Here is a 19276-nt window from a genome sequence, read left to right on the forward strand (position 1 = left end):
ACAAAGAGCTTAAATGTCAAGACAAGGTTACATGTCATTTACCTAATAAATGAAAAAGAACAGAGCTTGCCAGCTCGGACCATTATGTTGCTGAGTATCAGGAATGTTATGGCGATTAAATTTTCGAAAATGATTAATTACAAGAAAAGTTATTCCAATTTTATCATAAACAGCAAACTTTTAAATTGAATATAATAATATTGCCTTTTGTTTGTTGTTTAATCAATTGTCCAAAGACAGATTTGAACCTCATAAGTGACACCAACAAGGCATCACTCACGAAGCAACTAAGCCACGAGTTAATGGGGTAGAGTGACCAGATCCTTTCCCACTCCATTGCATACATCGCTGACTAGTAACATATTATGCTAATCAGACCAAGATGTATACAAATAGTTGTTCTTCCACTGACACATATTGTCAAGTGAGATGTACCGCATGATAATAGATGTACATATCGGCTAGAACATTAATCAGAGGTAAAATTTTGTCTTTTATAAACATAATACCATTGATAATTTTCTTATATTTCTGTTGTTATTTAATATTATATTCAGTTGACAATTTACCCTTTACAAATTGGGAATAGTGGTAAGTGCTTCCCCGGTAATATCTCTGAATTTGAATCTGGTGTTTGTCACAGGTGAACAATGACCCAGAGAAGACCAGGGAGGAGATTCTTTCTCTCATAGCTCATCACGTGACTGCTGTGAACTACATCTACCGAGACACCAAGTTTGATGGACGAGTTGAGCATCGCAACATAAAGTTTGAAGTGCAGAGGATAAAAGTATGTTATACAAAATATATACCAAAATTTGCAGAGTCCTTTATTTCTTAGAATATTAGATACCAATACTCAATATGCTTGATATTGAAGTTAGTAATATTGAAACTGTTTGACTGGTGATGTAATGTCAGGATGTTGGTAGTGTAAACAACGAGGAAGAGCATGTTCATCTTTTCTTACACTTTTGGATTACAGACAGACCAATATGCATATGCTCATCTGGTATGATTTTACAAGAAATAGTGTCATCAGATGACCACATTTTAGTCTCATACTGAATGGCAGATTCCTGGTACCATTAAATAAATGTTTTAAAATTCACGATACGAAAATTAATAAATAATAAGATAATTACTATTTAAAATAAACAATTAAAGAAATGAAGTAATAACTCATGTTGCACTTCAAATTAATTTTTACATTTTAGCCTTTTTTAATATGAAACAATCTATGCACAAGGTGTAGTCAATATATCCCGAGACTGATGGCCTAAAAACATATTGTAACTTTAAAATTCAAAACAATAATGTAGTTTTATTCTACAACAATAACTCTTCACTTTCTACAATTAATTCTACTCCCGTCAACAATGGAATTTCCACTCCACACAGTAACACAGTATTCGTTATTCCGATCCACAGACGACAATGACAATTTACTTGGATTATTGAAAACAACAATGAACTGTTAATTTTAACTAATGTTCACAAAGCACTATTTACAAATCAGAACTGTCAGTTCTCAGTTCACAGTTCGTTTGCCTTGGCTAGTTCTTCTAGCTCAGTCACTCAAGTTCACAGTATCTCGAACCAGAGACCTTCAGAGACAGTCCGCTGAACCTCGAACTCAGGTCCCCCAACTGCGGTCCACTGCACTCGAACTCAGGACTTCGGATGCTCGCACAGCTGCGGACACACTCAAGTCGGACTCCGGTCTCGAAGCTGGCTTCACTGCTACACAAGACTGGCTGGCTTGCTGTTCACCGACTACAACAACACTGCAACCAACTAAACTGCTCAAGTTCACTCGCGTGTCGTAATTTATAACCACACCATAGTTGCGAGAAAGTACGATTGCTCGAAATTTCTACTTCAACAGACTTCTGGACGATTCTGTTTGGGAGGATCCGTCCCCCCCTTCACCTCGCACAGTGAAGCACTACCAGCTTTGCGTCCCCCCTTGCCTCGCGACGTAGTGCACCGCCCCTTTGCCCTCTCGGCATGCAGACGCTCCCCTTATGTCTGCCAAACCTAAGCGACCAACGTTTCGTCTGCCGCGTGCCCTGTCGGACACGCGTTCGAATCCCGACGCAGCTGTCACAATATTCTTTTACCTTCGACAGTAGAGGTCACCATCACCCTCAAAGTAATTCCCTTTTGAGGCAAGATAATTGTTTCAGTAGCATTTCATGACTGAAAACTTCCCTGGAAATCATTTTCTATGAGCTTCTTCAGTAGTGTCTGCGACTTAGTCTGATTTTCGTCCACCATCTGGAATCTTCGTCATAGATTACCTGACATTCTCCTTATGGTTGGGGAGAACCTCGGAATTCTCAACCTCATCTCGTCAAATACCGTCTCACTACTACCCATCCCATCGATGCTAAATAACCTAGTAGTTGATACAGCGTTATCCCTAAAAGTTTTGTCGAGGTCGTCGTTTTTGTGAACGTTACAAAGGTCATGTTGATAGGTACAGAATCTTGTTTACAGCTTTTGTATTAAAATAGTCATGTGACATCGATCTCATGTCCCATGCACTGAAACCTCACCTCATTGTATCTGTAGCTGTCATTCTTCTATGACGTTAAGTTCATTTGGGTAAGCATTACGTACATACAATAATTTTTTTGTTTCTTTAGTTTCTTATTATCATGGGAAAAACTTATTTTAAGAGAACTTGCTGATTTGCACTTTATCAAAGGACAAATGGAAATGGAAGAAAGGTGCCAAGGCTTTATCTGTCAGAATATCATTTATGATGCCAACTAGCTCATGCCATGTTTATGAGAATTCAGCAACATTTGCAGGAACAGGGAATCTCTAACCAAATTTCAGAAAGAGGGTCTTGGGTTCGATGCTACCTGGCTAATCACTGACTATACATATCAAAGCTAATAACTACCGAACAGAACATTTCCGGACATGAGTTTCTATATGAAAATAGTTCATATTGATCATTTTTATCACCCTTAAAACTTTGTAACAAAGTTACAAAATCACCTGGTAAATGATGTCTAATGAGAGCACATCCTGGTATCATTTATGCTCTTTTTTGCTATTCCTATGTATTAGACAGAAAAATAAACGATGACAGTAACAACACACATTTTCCTGTAAAAAATACTTTTGTTTTGGTTTCAGATTGATGATGACACCCCATGTCGAATGCCATACCATGGAGAGCCTAATCCCTTCTGTCATGAGAACATAGATGTGAGCAATTTTCTGAACCTGCACTCCCTGGGGAACCACGAGGATTTCTGCCTCGCTTATGTGTTTACATATAGGGACTTCACAGGAGGCACTCTCGGACTTGCATGGGTTGCATCAGCCTCAGGTGTGTGTCTATGTCTTTTTCAGGAGGTCAAATTACATATAACAGACAGAAGTGTACTCAAATTTCATTGAATGATTGTTACTTTTACAGAATTTTGTATTATTGGTTGGACATTTAGTGGTACTAAGGATTGACTGATGTGCATAATTTTTTCTCTTGCTGTCCAATTTTGTACAGCAATGCTGACGTTTGCATTGTTGCAGATCGTTATTATCGAGCATGTGATGCATTTATTTATGTGTAAATCTTTCCTCTTAAATAGAAATTCAGCTGGACAACAATGGTCTTTTTCCATACCTATTATTGGAGAAAAATTCGTTCCGGCACTGGGAATCGAACTCAGGACCTCTCAGCTTTGTGTGCTGAGTACTCTTTCCATCTGAGCTATGCCAAGACCTGATTCACGGCACTGGCCGAACTCTCCTCTTTTGTATCATCAATGGCCTACTATCTGCATTTTAGACATATAAGTCATGTATGCAGGACCACATATTTAAATGACTTTATGGTCATTTTCGACAACAGTTTATTGAATACTGTTAACATTTATATATATATATATATATATATGAGGCCTCCATCCTGAATAGGGTAACAGCTGTCTTTCTGAGCATCCTTAGAATGTCAACTCTGCCCTGAATATCAGCATATCAAAATCTATACTGTTAATAAATCTGTAACCGAAATTTTTCTGGTAATTTTCGATTTTCCAAAAATAATTGGTCCTAACATATATAATTAACCACCCTGAAACCGAAAATCGCTTTTTTGAAATTTTTGTTTGTATGTCTGTCTGTCTGTCTGTCTGTCTGTCTGGATGTTTGTTACCTTTTCACGCGATAATGGCTGAACGGATTTCGATGAAAATTAGAATATAAATTAAGTTCGTTGTAACTTAGATTTTAGGCTATATGGCATTCAAAATACGTTATTTAAAAGGGGGGTTATAAGGGGGCCTGAATTAAATAAATCAAAATATCTCGCTTATTATTGATTTTTGTGAAAAATGTTACATAACAAAAGGTTCTTTAAAAATCATTTCCGATAAGTTTTATTCTTTGAAAAAGTTTGATAGGACTGATACTTAATGAGATTAATGAGTTTTAAAATTAAAATAACTGCCATCTAAGGCGGTGTAATGAAATAAAAAACAAATGACTTCGTCTATAAGGGGCCTTGGACAACAACAATCGAAAGGTATGAAACATAGCCTACAGAGAATATTTCTATGTTTGTATGAAGTAATATCGGAAGCTAAATTAATCTATTTGTATAATTAATTATTATTTCACCATTTGAAAGTGTAGTTTTTCTAGATGGACATAATGCTATAATGTTATTACAGTAACTTCTGAGTGAATTGAGGACAGGTAAAATTAAAATAGCTTCTAATGCACAGAAAACTTGATAGAAAGAAATATAATTGCATATTACTATATATGCTGTATCACTATTTAAGTTATTTGAAGGGTTCAGAACCATAGTGGACCAAGCACCATTTAATGAAGACGTAAAAAATAAGGGTTAAAATTAAGAAAATTAAGTTATTACCATAATTCAATGGAAACATATAGCAAGTAATATAAAGTATACACATTAAAACTAAATGATATGTCAATCTTCATTAAACTATGGTTGCATGTAATAAAAATTAAGAAACATGTTAAAGGAATTGTCATTGCACCAAATGAGTAGTCTCTGGATCAAAATGATCGAATTTTATTTTATTTTTTTAAACAATTTAAATTAAGTAACATATTAAACGATTTATCCTTCTATCAAACACGAATGTTCCCTGGACCAAATGTCATATTTTAATTATGTAGGCCTAATTAGTTTGTATTTATTTCTAACGGGTGCAGCGGAGTGCACGGGTACGGCTAGTCTTTAATAAGTTCTTCAAATTAACTGTTTTTAATACTTACTTACTGGCTTTTAAGGAACCTGGAGTTTCATTGCCGCCCTCACATAAGCCCACCATTGGTCCCTGTCCTGAGCAACTGTTTTTAATATTTAAAATATTGCTCTTCATCCTGTTACCAAGTTTGATATAGTTCAATAAACGCTAAATTTGAATTACTGCTTCTTCTGGCAAACTTCACATTCAGCAAGAAAAGGTAAACAAAACAACCTATGTAAACAAGCACATACAAGATTATTAAAATATATTTTGGCATTCAAATGACGATTTTTACAAAATTATGATTTTCTTACATAACATCAAAAACACTGCTTTGATATGGGTGTGAAATTTGGATTTTACGTGTAAAAAATTTCTCAAAAACTTGAAGCAGTACAGTTATGGTTCCTGAGACTTTATTTAGCAACTATAATTGTTAGAGGTGATCATCACGTCTCATAATATAGGGTTAACGAAATACAAGACTACCAACAGAATTAGGAAGATCATTTGTAGTGCTTGGTAAATGACTGCTGTGCTCCAATAAGACATTCCACGATCCGGATGATACGTGCATATGTGTTTTGTGTTCAGAAAAATGTGAAAAGTACCATATATTAAAGTGCAAGAAACGCTGCAGATCTATCGCTGCTTATAGCAAGGACAACTAAGATTATATTTACATCTACTCTTTGCACAGTTTGTGCGCAGTTCTCGTTTATTATTAAAATGACTGCTTTTCGCTATCTTGCGAGAAAATGCCAAAACTAGGCACAAAGGGAACATCAGTGCAGTAAACAGGTTTATAGGAACAGGTTTAATCCTTACATAGTTCATAATTATACTAATAAACTTAAAATGATGATTTAATTAGAATAGTCAAAATGAGTCTTCAGGTTTGAAAGAAAATAATTTATGGTTACTAAGTCAAAGTCTGATGTTCTCTTGTTTAACAAATTGTCAAAGCCTGCTCATTTCTAAATATGGCCCACTGATTAAGTTATTTCTTCATTGTTTTCGTACATGGGTTTGTTATGGCAATATTAAATCCATATGTTCTACGCCCAGAAAAACACACAGTGTAATATATATTATTTTAGTTACTGTTATGTTGGAATCCTCTTTCACGCACATCACAATGAGTTTTCAGTGTATTGTTATGTGTGGTTGGTTCCAGGAGCTTCGGGAGGCATATGCGAGAAGTACAAGACGTACACTGAGACAGTGGGAGGCATGTATCAGAGCACCAAGCGCAGCCTCAACACTGGCATCATCACGTTCGTCAATTACAACAGTCGCGTTCCTCCTAAAGTGTCCCAGCTCACTCTTGCTCATGAAATTGGCCACAATTTCGGATCACCTGTAAGCAGCAGTCAGTCAGATCGTAGTCAAGTCAGAGGGAGTACAGTTAGCTTACGTAATATGTAACCATGATGGATCTTTTTCTTCACTGTAACTTATAGAATGACTAAAAGTTATATGATACTAGAGAATGTTTGTTTAATTTTCTGTTTAACTTGAGATTTTGCCATAATGAAGACTGATCAATGTAAGTGATTGTTTACTCATCTTAATTAAATTTTTGTTAATGAGAGAAAAGGGATAGAAGCAAAGGATGCTTTAGAGGAACATAAAAACCGTACAACGTAGGTATATTTTAAGTAGTGGAGATTTTCTAAATTTTGAGTTACTAGTGTTCATACATATCTCATATTACATCACGCTGCATCTGAAACTTACTCACAAACGTCTTAAATATTATGTTTTAGGTTGTGATATTTTTAGCAGTTGAAATTTGGTAGTACTTGGATTTCTTTATTTTGGTGTGTTGATGTTAATATTGCTCGATATTCTTAAAAGCTTAGTTTTATTCTTTATATTGAGGATGTTTGGTTTACATATACTGTATGATATGATATACGATATATTTATCAACAGCATCTATATATGTTATGGTATACCTTCACATTAGTATATTTAGGTTACACCATAACTCTTAATTACATTTGTCTGCCATTTCATTTCTATTTCCTCCCGTATTCTACTTTGTATCTCCTCTGTTACTATTAATTAACTCTACCCTACAATTCTATTTCCTACTATTGTTCTCACTTTTGACTAATATACATACTATATTAACTTGCGTAATTTCTCCCCATTTTCTCTAAATTCGGAGGCGAAAAATCGAGGAAGGAAAAATTACGTGATGAAAACAAAATATCTGCAATAAAATGGTAATAAATAACATGAAAGAATTAATGTAATAATACAATTAATGTTTAATACTGAATGACTACAAATATACATACAATATAAGTAATCATGGGTAGTTTTAAGGCTTTTCTTTGTATTGTTGTGTGCTAGTTTTGTTGCTGGTAGCCTGACCTTGACTAACCTCGGATCATGGTGTTGATCTTCATGCGTAAAATATTCTTATCAAAATTAACTTCTTAATTACGTAAAGAAAATAACATAATTTATTTTACACTCCACTACTACTCTCTCATTTGGCTGCGAAATATAAAGAAATTTCACTTATTACATTACTTTGTTGTTCTCTCCTCAGCATGATTATCCACCTGAGTGTCGGCCTGGGGGACTGAATGGGAACTTCATCATGTTTGCATCTGCTACAAGTGGCGACCGCCCCAACAACAGCAAGTTCTCGAGCTGTAGTATTGGCAACATCAGCAATGTGCTGGACGCCATTGAGGACAATAAGAAGAGGAACTGTTTCACAGGTAAGAATACATTGCACGTGACTCTCAGTAAGTCGTTTGATGCAACAATATTTTTGTTTTTCAAAGCAGTATGGTGGTCCATAGGAACTTTCGTCAAACAAATAGGTGTTTCCGGTTGTTACACCTCATTATTCTAATCCCTGTTTTCTAAGTTCTTCATGAAATGCATATAAGTATAACACTTCATCTATTTTTTTATATTGTTTTACACGTTTGTCATGGAAAAACCGAACAAACTGAAGATAGCCGCGGCAAATTTTAAATGTGAGAAAGTACTCCTGCAGTGCTGTGATTAAAAAGAAACCCTAACATTACACCTTACTAAGCCTAAAATGCAACATTGCAATTAAACAACAAACCTTACCTACAGAAGCAAGGAAACAAAAAAATTTGCTTCCTTTTGGTCAGGATATCTGCTCTTTCATCTTCTTGTCACAAAGCCAATCTATAAGTTATGCCATAATGTGGATTTGAATCCATACCCTTTATGTGTAGTCTGTTGCTGTACCAAACAAGCTTTACACTACAGTCTGTACAACAGAAATGAAGAATATTTGGGCTGTAGAATCACCTCTATTGTAATTTAAATATTTGTTTCTTGTTACAGCATCGGAAGGAGCCTTCTGTGGCAACAAAATTGTGGAAGCGGGTGAGGAGTGTGATTGTGGCTATGACGACGACGAGTGTACAGACAGGTGCTGCTATCCACGCCTGCTGAATGAGAATGACAAACTACGCAATAGCAGTGCCAGGAGCTGTGCCAGGAAAGCTGGTACACAGTGCAGGTCAGTTATTAAAAATTTAGCAGGTATCACCAGAAATACTCCCACTCCTTTTATCTCTGCTGCTCCATACCCAATCAAAGGTACTGTTCCAGCTTCTCTACTTACTCTGTGCCTTGGGTCAACAGACTATGGATCATGTTACAGTCGCTGGATATTTAGGAGTTATCATGTCAGTGTGGACTGCAGGATATTCTCACCTCGTAACTGGTGTAACTGTTATGTGAGAAATAATATTATGGATTTATTAATTTGTCCTACAGAATAATCTCTGTAATGTTGACAATTGAATTCGGCATAGCTCAGTGGTCAGAGTGCTTGATACGTAGAACCAAGGACCCAGGTTCGATCCCTGGCGCCGGAGCGAATTTTTCTCCTCAAATATTAATTGTCAACATTACAGAGATTATTCTGTAGGACAAATTAATAAATCCATAATATTCTCATAGCTAGCAGTGCATCATAACTGCGGAATCCCGGCCAAATAAGTTACTCAACTGAGTGCGCTCCTAGTATAATGGCAGTTGACACTAGACATATATGCCTAACTTGGAGTCAAGCCACAAAGGGAAACACTGAAGGAGGAAGATTCGATCCGGTGCTGTGGATTGAATTCGGTGTAGCTCAGTGGTCAGAGCGCTTGGTACGTAGAACCAAGGACCCAGGTTCGATTCCCGGCGCTGAAGCGAATTTTTCTCCTCAAATATTAATGTGAGAAATAACTTTGTGGTAACACTAGCTTAGTGTAATAGTGATACAGTCTAAACCATCTGTTACACTTTTCAAGGGATTATGAATTGAGAGAAAGTGTAAATTATGAGATGTTTTACGCATACCAAGAACATTAAGAATATAATATTCAATACGTAGAATGATTTGTAATCATTGCTTGAAACTTTTATAACACACAGGACTATCACTTTAAAATCCCAAAATATAAGGCATACATACATACATATTTCAAAAGGAAACACGACACTAGTTTTTTTTTTACAAAAGAAGTCTGATTTTTTAACTGTTCATATCTATTTTGTCTCAAGTTTTCTATTTGCTTCTCTAGTTCGTACAATTTATCAAAAATTGAATCCTCTTCTTCTGTAGCAGACAGATATCTCTTTAGTCTCTAATATTACAACTACTACGTCTGCTACTGTGAGAACACCAACACTGTCATCATTATCACTACCATCACCACCACTAGTGCCAGCACTGTTATCCTGGAGATGGTGTCGAGAATGTCCTCCACAGTTTGTTCCTCATCAATGATCACATTATCCTTTGTCGTCACAGAATTTTTATACTTGAATCTGCATAAATTTACTGTATTCAAGCACCCCAACCTCAGAAGTGTCTTTCCCAGGAGAGACCAGAAATGTCAAATGACAACCTGGTGGCATTGAGAGGGAATCAATCTTCTTAATGTATCCAGCTGTTTGCTGACAACATAAAGTCCACTATAGTCCACTGTAGTCTAGTGAGTTGTTGTTTTTTACGAGAAATGAGGGGTATTTTGATCGGTGTTTATTATAGAGGGGAAGGAACTGTATTCATAGCAAATTTTACGTTGCTAATCCCAATTTTATGTTCAGTTTTTCCCATGGACGCTATCTTTTTTTTTTCTCTGTTTGGCTGAAACAACATAAATGCGGGAAGTGTGAAATTACGACAGCATAAATATGGGGGGGGGGGAATATATTGTAATTATTGGAAAATTAAAGGAACAGAGAGAAAATATTGCAAATGATGGGAAACATTTAATTGCAGAACTGTAAAAGTGGGGTTTGACTGTATTTATTACTACAGTATTAATGAAGGTAATACACAGTTACTCAAACTATTATTTTGATTACCATTAAGGAGGTGGTACATGACCCACAATGCTTGCAGTGAATTGACATTACAGTAGTTTGTGGTGTTCACTATAAAAAGTAACTGAATCAGGGATTGCAGAAACAGCACTTGTCACTATGTGTGGCGTATTGACATGTGCTGTTTCTGCAATCCCCGATTCAACTAATATAATGCTCTAGAGAACATTGGCACTTACGAAATCGCTTAAATTGTATATATTATTTGTCACATCCAATATTTTGGGGGCAATATTGAATACGCGAGACATCCTCATTTGAATAACACCTACATTTTCTGATCAGACAGATTAGAATCCTGTAAAGTAAGAACTTCGGAAGTGCTGAATTAATGGAATGCCACATAAAATGAGGAGAACTGTAGTGTAAAATAAATTTATTAGTTGAAAACTTCAATACTTGTATTAAATAAACTTTTTAATTATACTAGGTATCATTAAAGTTAATGAAAAAATAAAATTGAAAAAAAATTTGTAATTTACTTGACATATGAGGGTCATTTCATAAGTCATGGCAACTATATTATATTTGCCAATAAAGCTGCAGGTATAGAAATTCTCTATATGCGATTGAAGGTCACTGGAATGTGCTTCGCAATGCTAGTACCAAATTGGGTCCAGGTGCAGGAGGCAATGTGTAAGGGAAATTGAAAGATGGGTAAATAGAAATCATTGTTTTATTGTGCACAAAATGAAACAAAGTACATTACTCACAGCTAACACCTTCAAAATAATCCCCCAAGGCTTCCACACATTTTTGCCAATGGTGATCTGGTGTTGAATACCATCGGCTGTGTGCGATTCATCTATGTATACCACCTCTCGTCGAAACGCTGTTAAGATGTCCTCCCTGTTTGCAAACCGCTTCCCATGCAGTGGCTTCCACCCAACGTGCAACATTTCGATAAGGCAACACTTTCATCCATCTTGGAGGAGTCTCTAGCATACTAACTTTTGCATGTGCTGTCAACTATCCACCAATGCACACAGACGTAATCTGGCGATGACATCCCATACAGTGTACAACAGCTTTTCAAACATATGTACTGAACTAACCACATTTTCGAAGATATAACGTAGTTGCCATGACTTACTGATTGACCCTCATGTTAACAGTTGGCATGAAGAGAACTGATTCACAACATGAAAAACCAAATAACTGAAAAACAATCAATATGTTACATTTAAAATAAATGTTATATGTGTATTAATATAACTCTTAGGTAAATAATGAAAATGGTATGGAATTATAGTACAGCACAGACTCAATAATTGAAGATGTATCTTTCCAGAGGAGCTAAGTGTCAAAAACAAGTGTCTGAGATATTGATGAAATAAATACACACCGTAAAATGCGTATTGAGATACCTCCAACATTATCTTTCAATGCGCAAATGAGTCACTTACAGTTGAGCTATGACACAGTCCATTTAGTATGACATGCTCATGAGGGTGTACTTTTCTTAGATTGAATTAAATGAAATTCGAAAAATTGGCACTTAGCCCCTTTGGAAAGATATGTCTTCAATTATATTTTTTTTTATAATTCTGGTTGAAATTAGGCACAAATATTTATTTATATTTTTTACATAATTATCCAGCTCTTATTAAATTCTTCCATTTGCGACTTCCTATTTCACGAGTGTGTATATGTTGTAGGTTACATTTTTGTTGAATATGAATTGCTGGATTTGGAGTAAGCATGTGATTAATATTTTCGAAACATTGCATTTACTTTGCTGTGTAATGTTGGCAGTCCCAGCCAGGGCCCGTGCTGCTCAAGCGAGACCTGCAGCTTCGTGCTGGCATCATCCAATGTGCAGTGCAAAGCAGAGTCTGACTGCAGCTCGAATTCGATGTGCAATGGACTGTCACCTGACTGCCCGTTGCCTGCCCCTAAGAAGAACAAGACTCGGTGCAATGAGGGCACACAACTGTGCATCAATGGAGAGTGCACAGGCTCCATCTGCCTGGAGTGGAACCTGACGGAGTGCTTCCTCACAAGCCATATCATCCCCAACATTGATAAGCGCAAGTTATGTGAGCTGGCCTGTCAGAATGGCACTGATCCCAGCACCTGCCGCAGCACCAGTGAGTTTGCTCATTACGTGGGTCTCCCTCCTGGCGGCATCAGTCTCCGACCAGGCTCTCCATGCGACAACTTCCAGGTTAGGACAATTCAGCCCACTTGAATTTACTCGTAGTTTCTGCAGGGAAGTGATTAAAAGTGGAAAGAATTACGAATATATTAACTCTGAGCACTTCATTCCATGGAACTCATTGTGTCAACATCTATACTAATAATAAATCTGTAGCCGAAATTTTTCTGGTAATTTTTGATTTTCCAAAAATAATTGGTCCTAACATATATATTTAACCACCCTGAAACCGAAAATCGCATTTTTGAAATTTTTGTTTGTATGTCTGTCTGTATGTTTGTTACCTTTTCACGCGATAATGGCTGAACCGATTTATATGAAAATTGGAATATAAATTAAGTTCGTTGTAACTTAGATTTTAGGCTATATGGCATTCAAAATACTTTATTTAAAAGGGGGGTTATAAGGGGGCCTGAATTAAATAAATCGAAATATCTCGCTTATTATTGATTTCTGTGAAAAAGTTACATAACAAAAGTTTCTTTAAAAATGATTTCCGATAAGTTTTATTCTTTACAAAATTTTGATAGGACTGATATTTAATGAGATAAATGAGTTTTAAAATTAAAATAATGCCATCTAAGACGGTGCAATGAATTAAGAACAAATGACTTCGTCTATAAGGGGCCTTGGGCAACAACAATCGAAAAAGGGGCCTTGGACAGCAACAATCGAAAGCTATTAAACTATTCCTATGCACAGAAAATTTGATAGGCTTTTTTGTACATTCGTTTTCTGTATTTCTTAAAATAATATTTATGTACACACTCATTTTAATCTCAGAGAATTAATGAACAACGAGAGTGTATTGATTTAGTATGCAGTAATAGTACGTTAGCTTAGCAATCCATTATTTTATAATTCAAATTTTAACTATGCTCAATTGAATCGTGTTAAAATACATAAAATAGACTATATATGCAATAAATATAATGCAAAAAAAAATTGGGTAATGAGCCAAGCAGATTATGTTGCGCTGTTGTAAAGGTTGTTGCTTCTGAGATTCAAGAGCCCCCACAACAAATTAAAAACTTTCTTATCGGAGTACATCCGTTATCAACGCACTTTTTATATAATATAATATAATATAATATAATAATAAATATGTAGCCGAAAATTTTCTGGTAATTTTCCCTTTTCCAAAAATAATTGGTGTTAACATGTATAATTATTCATCCTGACACCGAAAATCGCTTTTTTGAAATTTTTGTTTGTATGTCTGTCTGTCTGTTTGTTACCTTTTCACGCGATAATGGCTGAACGGATTTCGATGAAAATTGAAATATAAGTTAAGTTCGTTGTAATTTAGATTTTAGGCTATATGGCATTCAAAATACTTCATTCAACAGGGCCTGAATTAAATCGAAATATCTCGCTTATTATTGTTTTTTTTTTTTGTGAAAAATGTTACATAACAAAAGTTTTTTTAAAAATGATTTCCGATAAGTTTTATTCTATGCAAAATTTGGTAGGTCTGATAGACTTTTAAAATAATAATACAATACGTTTTCACCGCCACCTCAGATTGCAGCGTTGTTGTTCCTGCAGTAATTCTCATGTGCAAAATATAAAATTTTTGAGTAGGAAGAAAAAACACATTTATTCATTCCATGGCAATGGTACATAGGAGATCATGAATTCTTACATTTTCGAAAGAAAGAAATATAATTGCATATCACTGTTTATGCTGTATCACTATTTAAGTTATTTGAAGGTTTCAGAACCATAGTGGGCCAAGCGCCATTTACTGAAGACGTAGAAAACAAGGGTTAAAATTAAGTTATTATCATAATTCAATGGAACCATATAGCAAGTAATATAAAGTATACACAATAAAACTAAATGATATGTCAATCTTCATTATACTATAGTTGCGTGTAATAACAAATAAGAAACATGTTAAAGGAATTGTCATTGCACCAAATGAGTGGTCTCTGGACCAAAATGATCGCAATTTAATTATTTAAATACAATTTCAATTAAGTAACATATTAAACGATTTATCCTTCTAACAAACACGAATGTTCCCTGGATCAAACGTCCTATTTTAATTACGTAATTACTTTATATTTATTTCTAACAGGTGCAGCGGAGCGCACGGGTACGGCTAGTCTTTAATATGAAAAGAACAAAGTTTACAGTACTTACTTACTTACAAATGGCTTTTAAGGAACCCAAAGGTTCATTGCCGCCCTCACATAAGCCCGCCATCAGTCCCTATCTTGTGCAAGATTAATCCAGTCCCTATCATCATATCCCACCTCCCTCAAATCCATTTTAATATTATCCTCCCATCTACGTCTCGGCCTCCCCAAAGGTCTTTTTCCCTCCGGTCTCCCAACTAACACACTATATGCATTCCTGGATTCGCCCATACGTGCTACATGCCCTGCCCATCGCAAACGTCTGGATTTAATGTTCCTAATTATGTCAGATGAAGAATACAATGCATGCAGTTCTGCGTTGTGTAACTTTCTCCATTCTCCTGTAACTTCATCCCTCTTAGCCCCAAATATTTTCCTAAGCACCTTATTCTCAAACACCCTTAACCTATGTTCCTCTCTCAGAGTGAGAGTCCAAGTTTCACAACCATACAGAACAACCAGTAATATAACTGTTTTATAAATTCTAACTTTCAGATTTTTGGACAGCAGACTAGATGATAAAAGCTTCTCAACCGAATAGTAACACGCATTTCCCATATTTATTCTGCGTTTAATTTCCTCCCGAGTGTCATTTATATTTGTTACTATTGCTCCAAGATATTTGAATTTTTCCACCCTTTCGAAGGATAAATCTCCAATTTTTATATTTCCATTTCGTACAATATTCTGGTCACGAGACATAATCATATACTTTGTCTTTTCGGGATTTACTTCCAAACCGATTGCTTTACTTGCTTCAAGTAAAATTTCCGTGTTTTCCCTAATCGTTTGTGGATTTTCTCCTAACATATTCACGTCATCCGGATAGACAAGAAGCTGATGTAACCCATACAATTCCAAACCCTGCCTGTTATCCTGAACTTTCCTAATGGCATATTCTAAACAAAGTTTACAGTAGAACCCCAATTTTAGCCAACTTCCATTTAATGTTTTTATGCATTTATCGTTAAATTTTCATGGTCCAAATAATTATTACATGATTCGATTTAACGTTCTTGTCTTTGGTGTGAAACCTGCATTTTACGTTAAAAATTACTCTTAAATTATTTTTTTAAATCTCGATTAATGCAAAAGTAAATGCAATTCAATTCAATACGTAAAATACAATTTTTTTGAATAGTCAATGACTTGGCAATGCTGTTGTCTCGCTGCCACGTGTTAATGGAGTGGACCACATGATACCCATTCCCTCCCTACGCTTTTACAAACATGTGCCCCACAAGAAGGAAAATGTTTTCTCTCGCGGAGAAAACTTAATTTAATTCACGAAATGGAAAAAAATCCGAACTCAAAGATATCCGAGATGGTGAGAAGATGACTTGATTGGTACTTAGCTTCCAGCTTCCTCTTAATGTTTTCTATTTTTTTTTTTTTACAGTATTACCCATAATTTACTTATTTTAGTTTTTTTGCAAATAAAATTATTTTTTGCGAAAGTATTCAAAATTTTTTAAACAAAAATAGTGAACCCCTATTTAGTGTCAACCCCCATTTAATGTTAATTATTCTGTGACCCCAGTCAATCAATCTTTTTAATGTATCCAGCTGTTTGCTGACAACATAAAGTCCAGTATAGTCCACTGTAGTCTATTCAGTTGTTGTTTTGCACGAGAAATGAGGGGTATTTTGATCGGTGTTCATTATAGATGCCTGTTGCTAGTAGCCAGAGTTGGGGTGTAGTCAATATATACTGCAGGGCTGTGTCTTCTGCAACCGGTATTGATGAGTTTAATTTACTTCTTTTGTGGTTTATGGATGGACAGTGTAGAAGAATGTGTTCCAGATCTTCATCATGATTATTACACCACAGACAAGTAGGATTATCAGAAATGTGAAATCGGTGTAGGTACAATTGAGTGACAATGTGACCTGTTCTGGCTCTTGTTAATATATATATATATATATATATATATATATATATATATATATGCATACAAGAATCTTTTCAGATTGATGATATTTTAAAATTTTACAAACTTGCTGGCTACAAAATTTTTAATCTGTTTCGTGAAGATAGAGGGGGTGGAGGTGTTGTTACCATTTTGTGAACCCAGAAAAACATTAAATAGGGGTTAGAGATATGGAGGCAACTTGTATAAAAGAGGAGTACACAGCCTATCCACATACCTGTACAAAGAATACTAATTTTATTGAAAATGGGTACCATTCTAGTTGAGACAAGCCGAGAAAGACTAGTGACTTTGTTTCCAATTGCTCGGCATTGGGAACCAGCCAACCATCATGTTCAGTTCGTACTTTTCTCCCCTGTCACTTGGAACCATTTCTTTCAAATCTCAGTTCCTAGTCAAGTGAATTTAGCCATTTATACTGTCTGATATCTGAATGAATACCATCATGGTGGCTCAATGCTAGCATGCTGGGCTTATAAGCCGTCCGGGTTCAAATCCTGGTCAATCCATCCTGAATTTATAACTTCTGTTGGGTAAGTCCGTGGTCCAGGCAACAAAGGTTCTCTCCTGGTACTCTTTTTTCCCTGTAACATTCCAACAATTATTCACAACTACCTCTACCCCCAATATCCCCTCGCCTAGTTTCCTCATAAGTAGTGCCATGTTGGTATCATTTGTAAGGTTCAGACCTGTCTTCGGACAGTTGACTAAACAACATCATCATTCATTACAAGTGTAACATAGACCCATTGCCTGCCACCGGAACACATTTTTTTTTTTCCCATGTTTTTCATCATCTTCAGTCAAAACGTCTTTTAGAGTTTTCTGTATTCTCATATTTTCTCTTGTTGAATTTCTTCCCAGCTACTTCCTTTACCCTCTGCCTTTTATTACTTCCTTCATCTATCATGTCTGTGATCTTACTGAGGGTCTTTTTTCATCGTTATTTTATTTTATTTTAAAACTTATTTGAACACCTTTATTTTTCCTTCTTTTAACATACCCAAGCCATTACAGTATAATCTTCTTGTTAGGACAGTGTTTTTGAAAGTTCTACTTTCAAACTTATTGCCGATGTATCAGTTCTATTTTTAACCTTTTTAGCACAAAAATAAGTAGCAAGTAAGGTCTAAGAACATATCTTGGTATTGATGAGTTATGTGTTCGTTTTTGTCAGGGTTACTGTGATGTGTTCTACAAGTGCAGAGCTGTGGATGCAGAGGGCCCATTGGCACGGCTCAAAAACTTACTGTTCAATAAGGAGACTTTACTGACAGTGGCCCAGTGGATAACGGTAATCATTCTACATTAGTATGCTTATTTAATTATTCTATTCCAAGATTGACCCCATATACAGGGTTTATCAACTGCTTATTTAATTATTCTATTCCAAGATTGACCCCATATACAGGGTTTATCAACTGAAATCATTAAATTGAAAATTAGATGTTGTCTCTGCCAGTCAGAGCTTTATTGGCACGTAGTAGCACTAGATTCAGAGTTTAGACCTTTAAATTTATTACTACTATTTACAGTACCTGTTGTATGGAAAGTTTTGATATAGTTTAATAGTACAGATGCTCAATTTAGAGTGAGATTAAGTTCGATGAACTCATATGATGAAAATATTTGAAGTCAAATATAAATATTATTTGATTAATAAAGTAACTATTGTTAGTGAATAAGTAAATAAATAATTACTCTAACTAGAGACCAATAATGAAAGTACAGAAAAAAAAAGTGACATGGTATTCCCAGAATACTGATAATTATACGTGAATATCTCTTTGTTTTATTGTTTTATATTTTTATTGTTATGTTTTGTCATTGGGGATGTTTTTTATTGTTAAAATTTTTTATTATATACTAACTAATTAAATTAATATATTTCTAGTCTAACTCCGTGCATATAAATAATAAAGTCTTGCATTTTCATTTGACTCCCCTCTATTATATTACGGACTCGTCCAGTGACGTCATAACGTCTTTAACAGTACCCTTTTATATGCAGATGATGCTAGTTGCTTATTAACTAATGCTCATCGTTTATTCACTTGCAAGTAGATTATGCTGCACTTGACAGATGACAGTAAGCATATGCTTAGTCATGTGCAGCATCTAGTGGAGACTTCTTGAACTGCGTGTTACGCTAAATTTGTGAGATTTTCTCATCAGTTTTATTGTACTTTGAACAAAAACATATTCACATCAATAGTTTGACAATATATTGGTAGTACGCTACAGTATATTATGATAAAGTCAAAATATTTGAAAGTTGAACCATTATAAAGTGAGGAGCATATTTTGTAACAGTGGTAAATGTTTAACAACAAAAATGAGCTGATTTTGGTGTACAAAGGTATATACACCTCACGAGCATGGCACGATAAATTTTGTTGTTCT

At 35.3% G+C, this 19276-nt stretch overlaps 1 protein-coding gene across 3 annotated transcripts in view; it reads left to right on the plus strand.

The window, feature by feature from the left end:
- kuz (zinc-dependent metalloprotease kuz) overlaps positions 1-19276 on the plus strand; it is a 100863-nt gene that overhangs the window by 64994 nt on the left and 16593 nt on the right. For 2 of the 3 annotated variants that reach the window (XM_069847310.1, XM_069847312.1), the window contains exons 5-11: positions 644-790; positions 3154-3349; positions 6427-6611; positions 7816-7990; positions 8598-8775; positions 12396-12807; positions 18051-18167. In XM_069847310.1, coding sequence (XP_069703411.1) covers positions 644-790; positions 3154-3349; positions 6427-6611; positions 7816-7990; positions 8598-8775; positions 12396-12807; positions 18051-18167 — 1410 coding nt within the window. The remainder of the gene's footprint in view (positions 1-643; positions 791-3153; positions 3350-6426; positions 6612-7815; positions 7991-8597; positions 8776-12395; positions 12808-18050; positions 18168-19276) is intronic. The other variant, XM_069847311.1, reaches the window with a different exon arrangement.

Source organism: Periplaneta americana, chromosome 15 (genome assembly GCF_040183065.1).
Source record: "Periplaneta americana isolate PAMFEO1 chromosome 15, P.americana_PAMFEO1_priV1, whole genome shotgun sequence".
Classification (NCBI taxonomy): Eukaryota; Metazoa; Arthropoda; class Insecta; order Blattodea; family Blattidae; genus Periplaneta; species Periplaneta americana.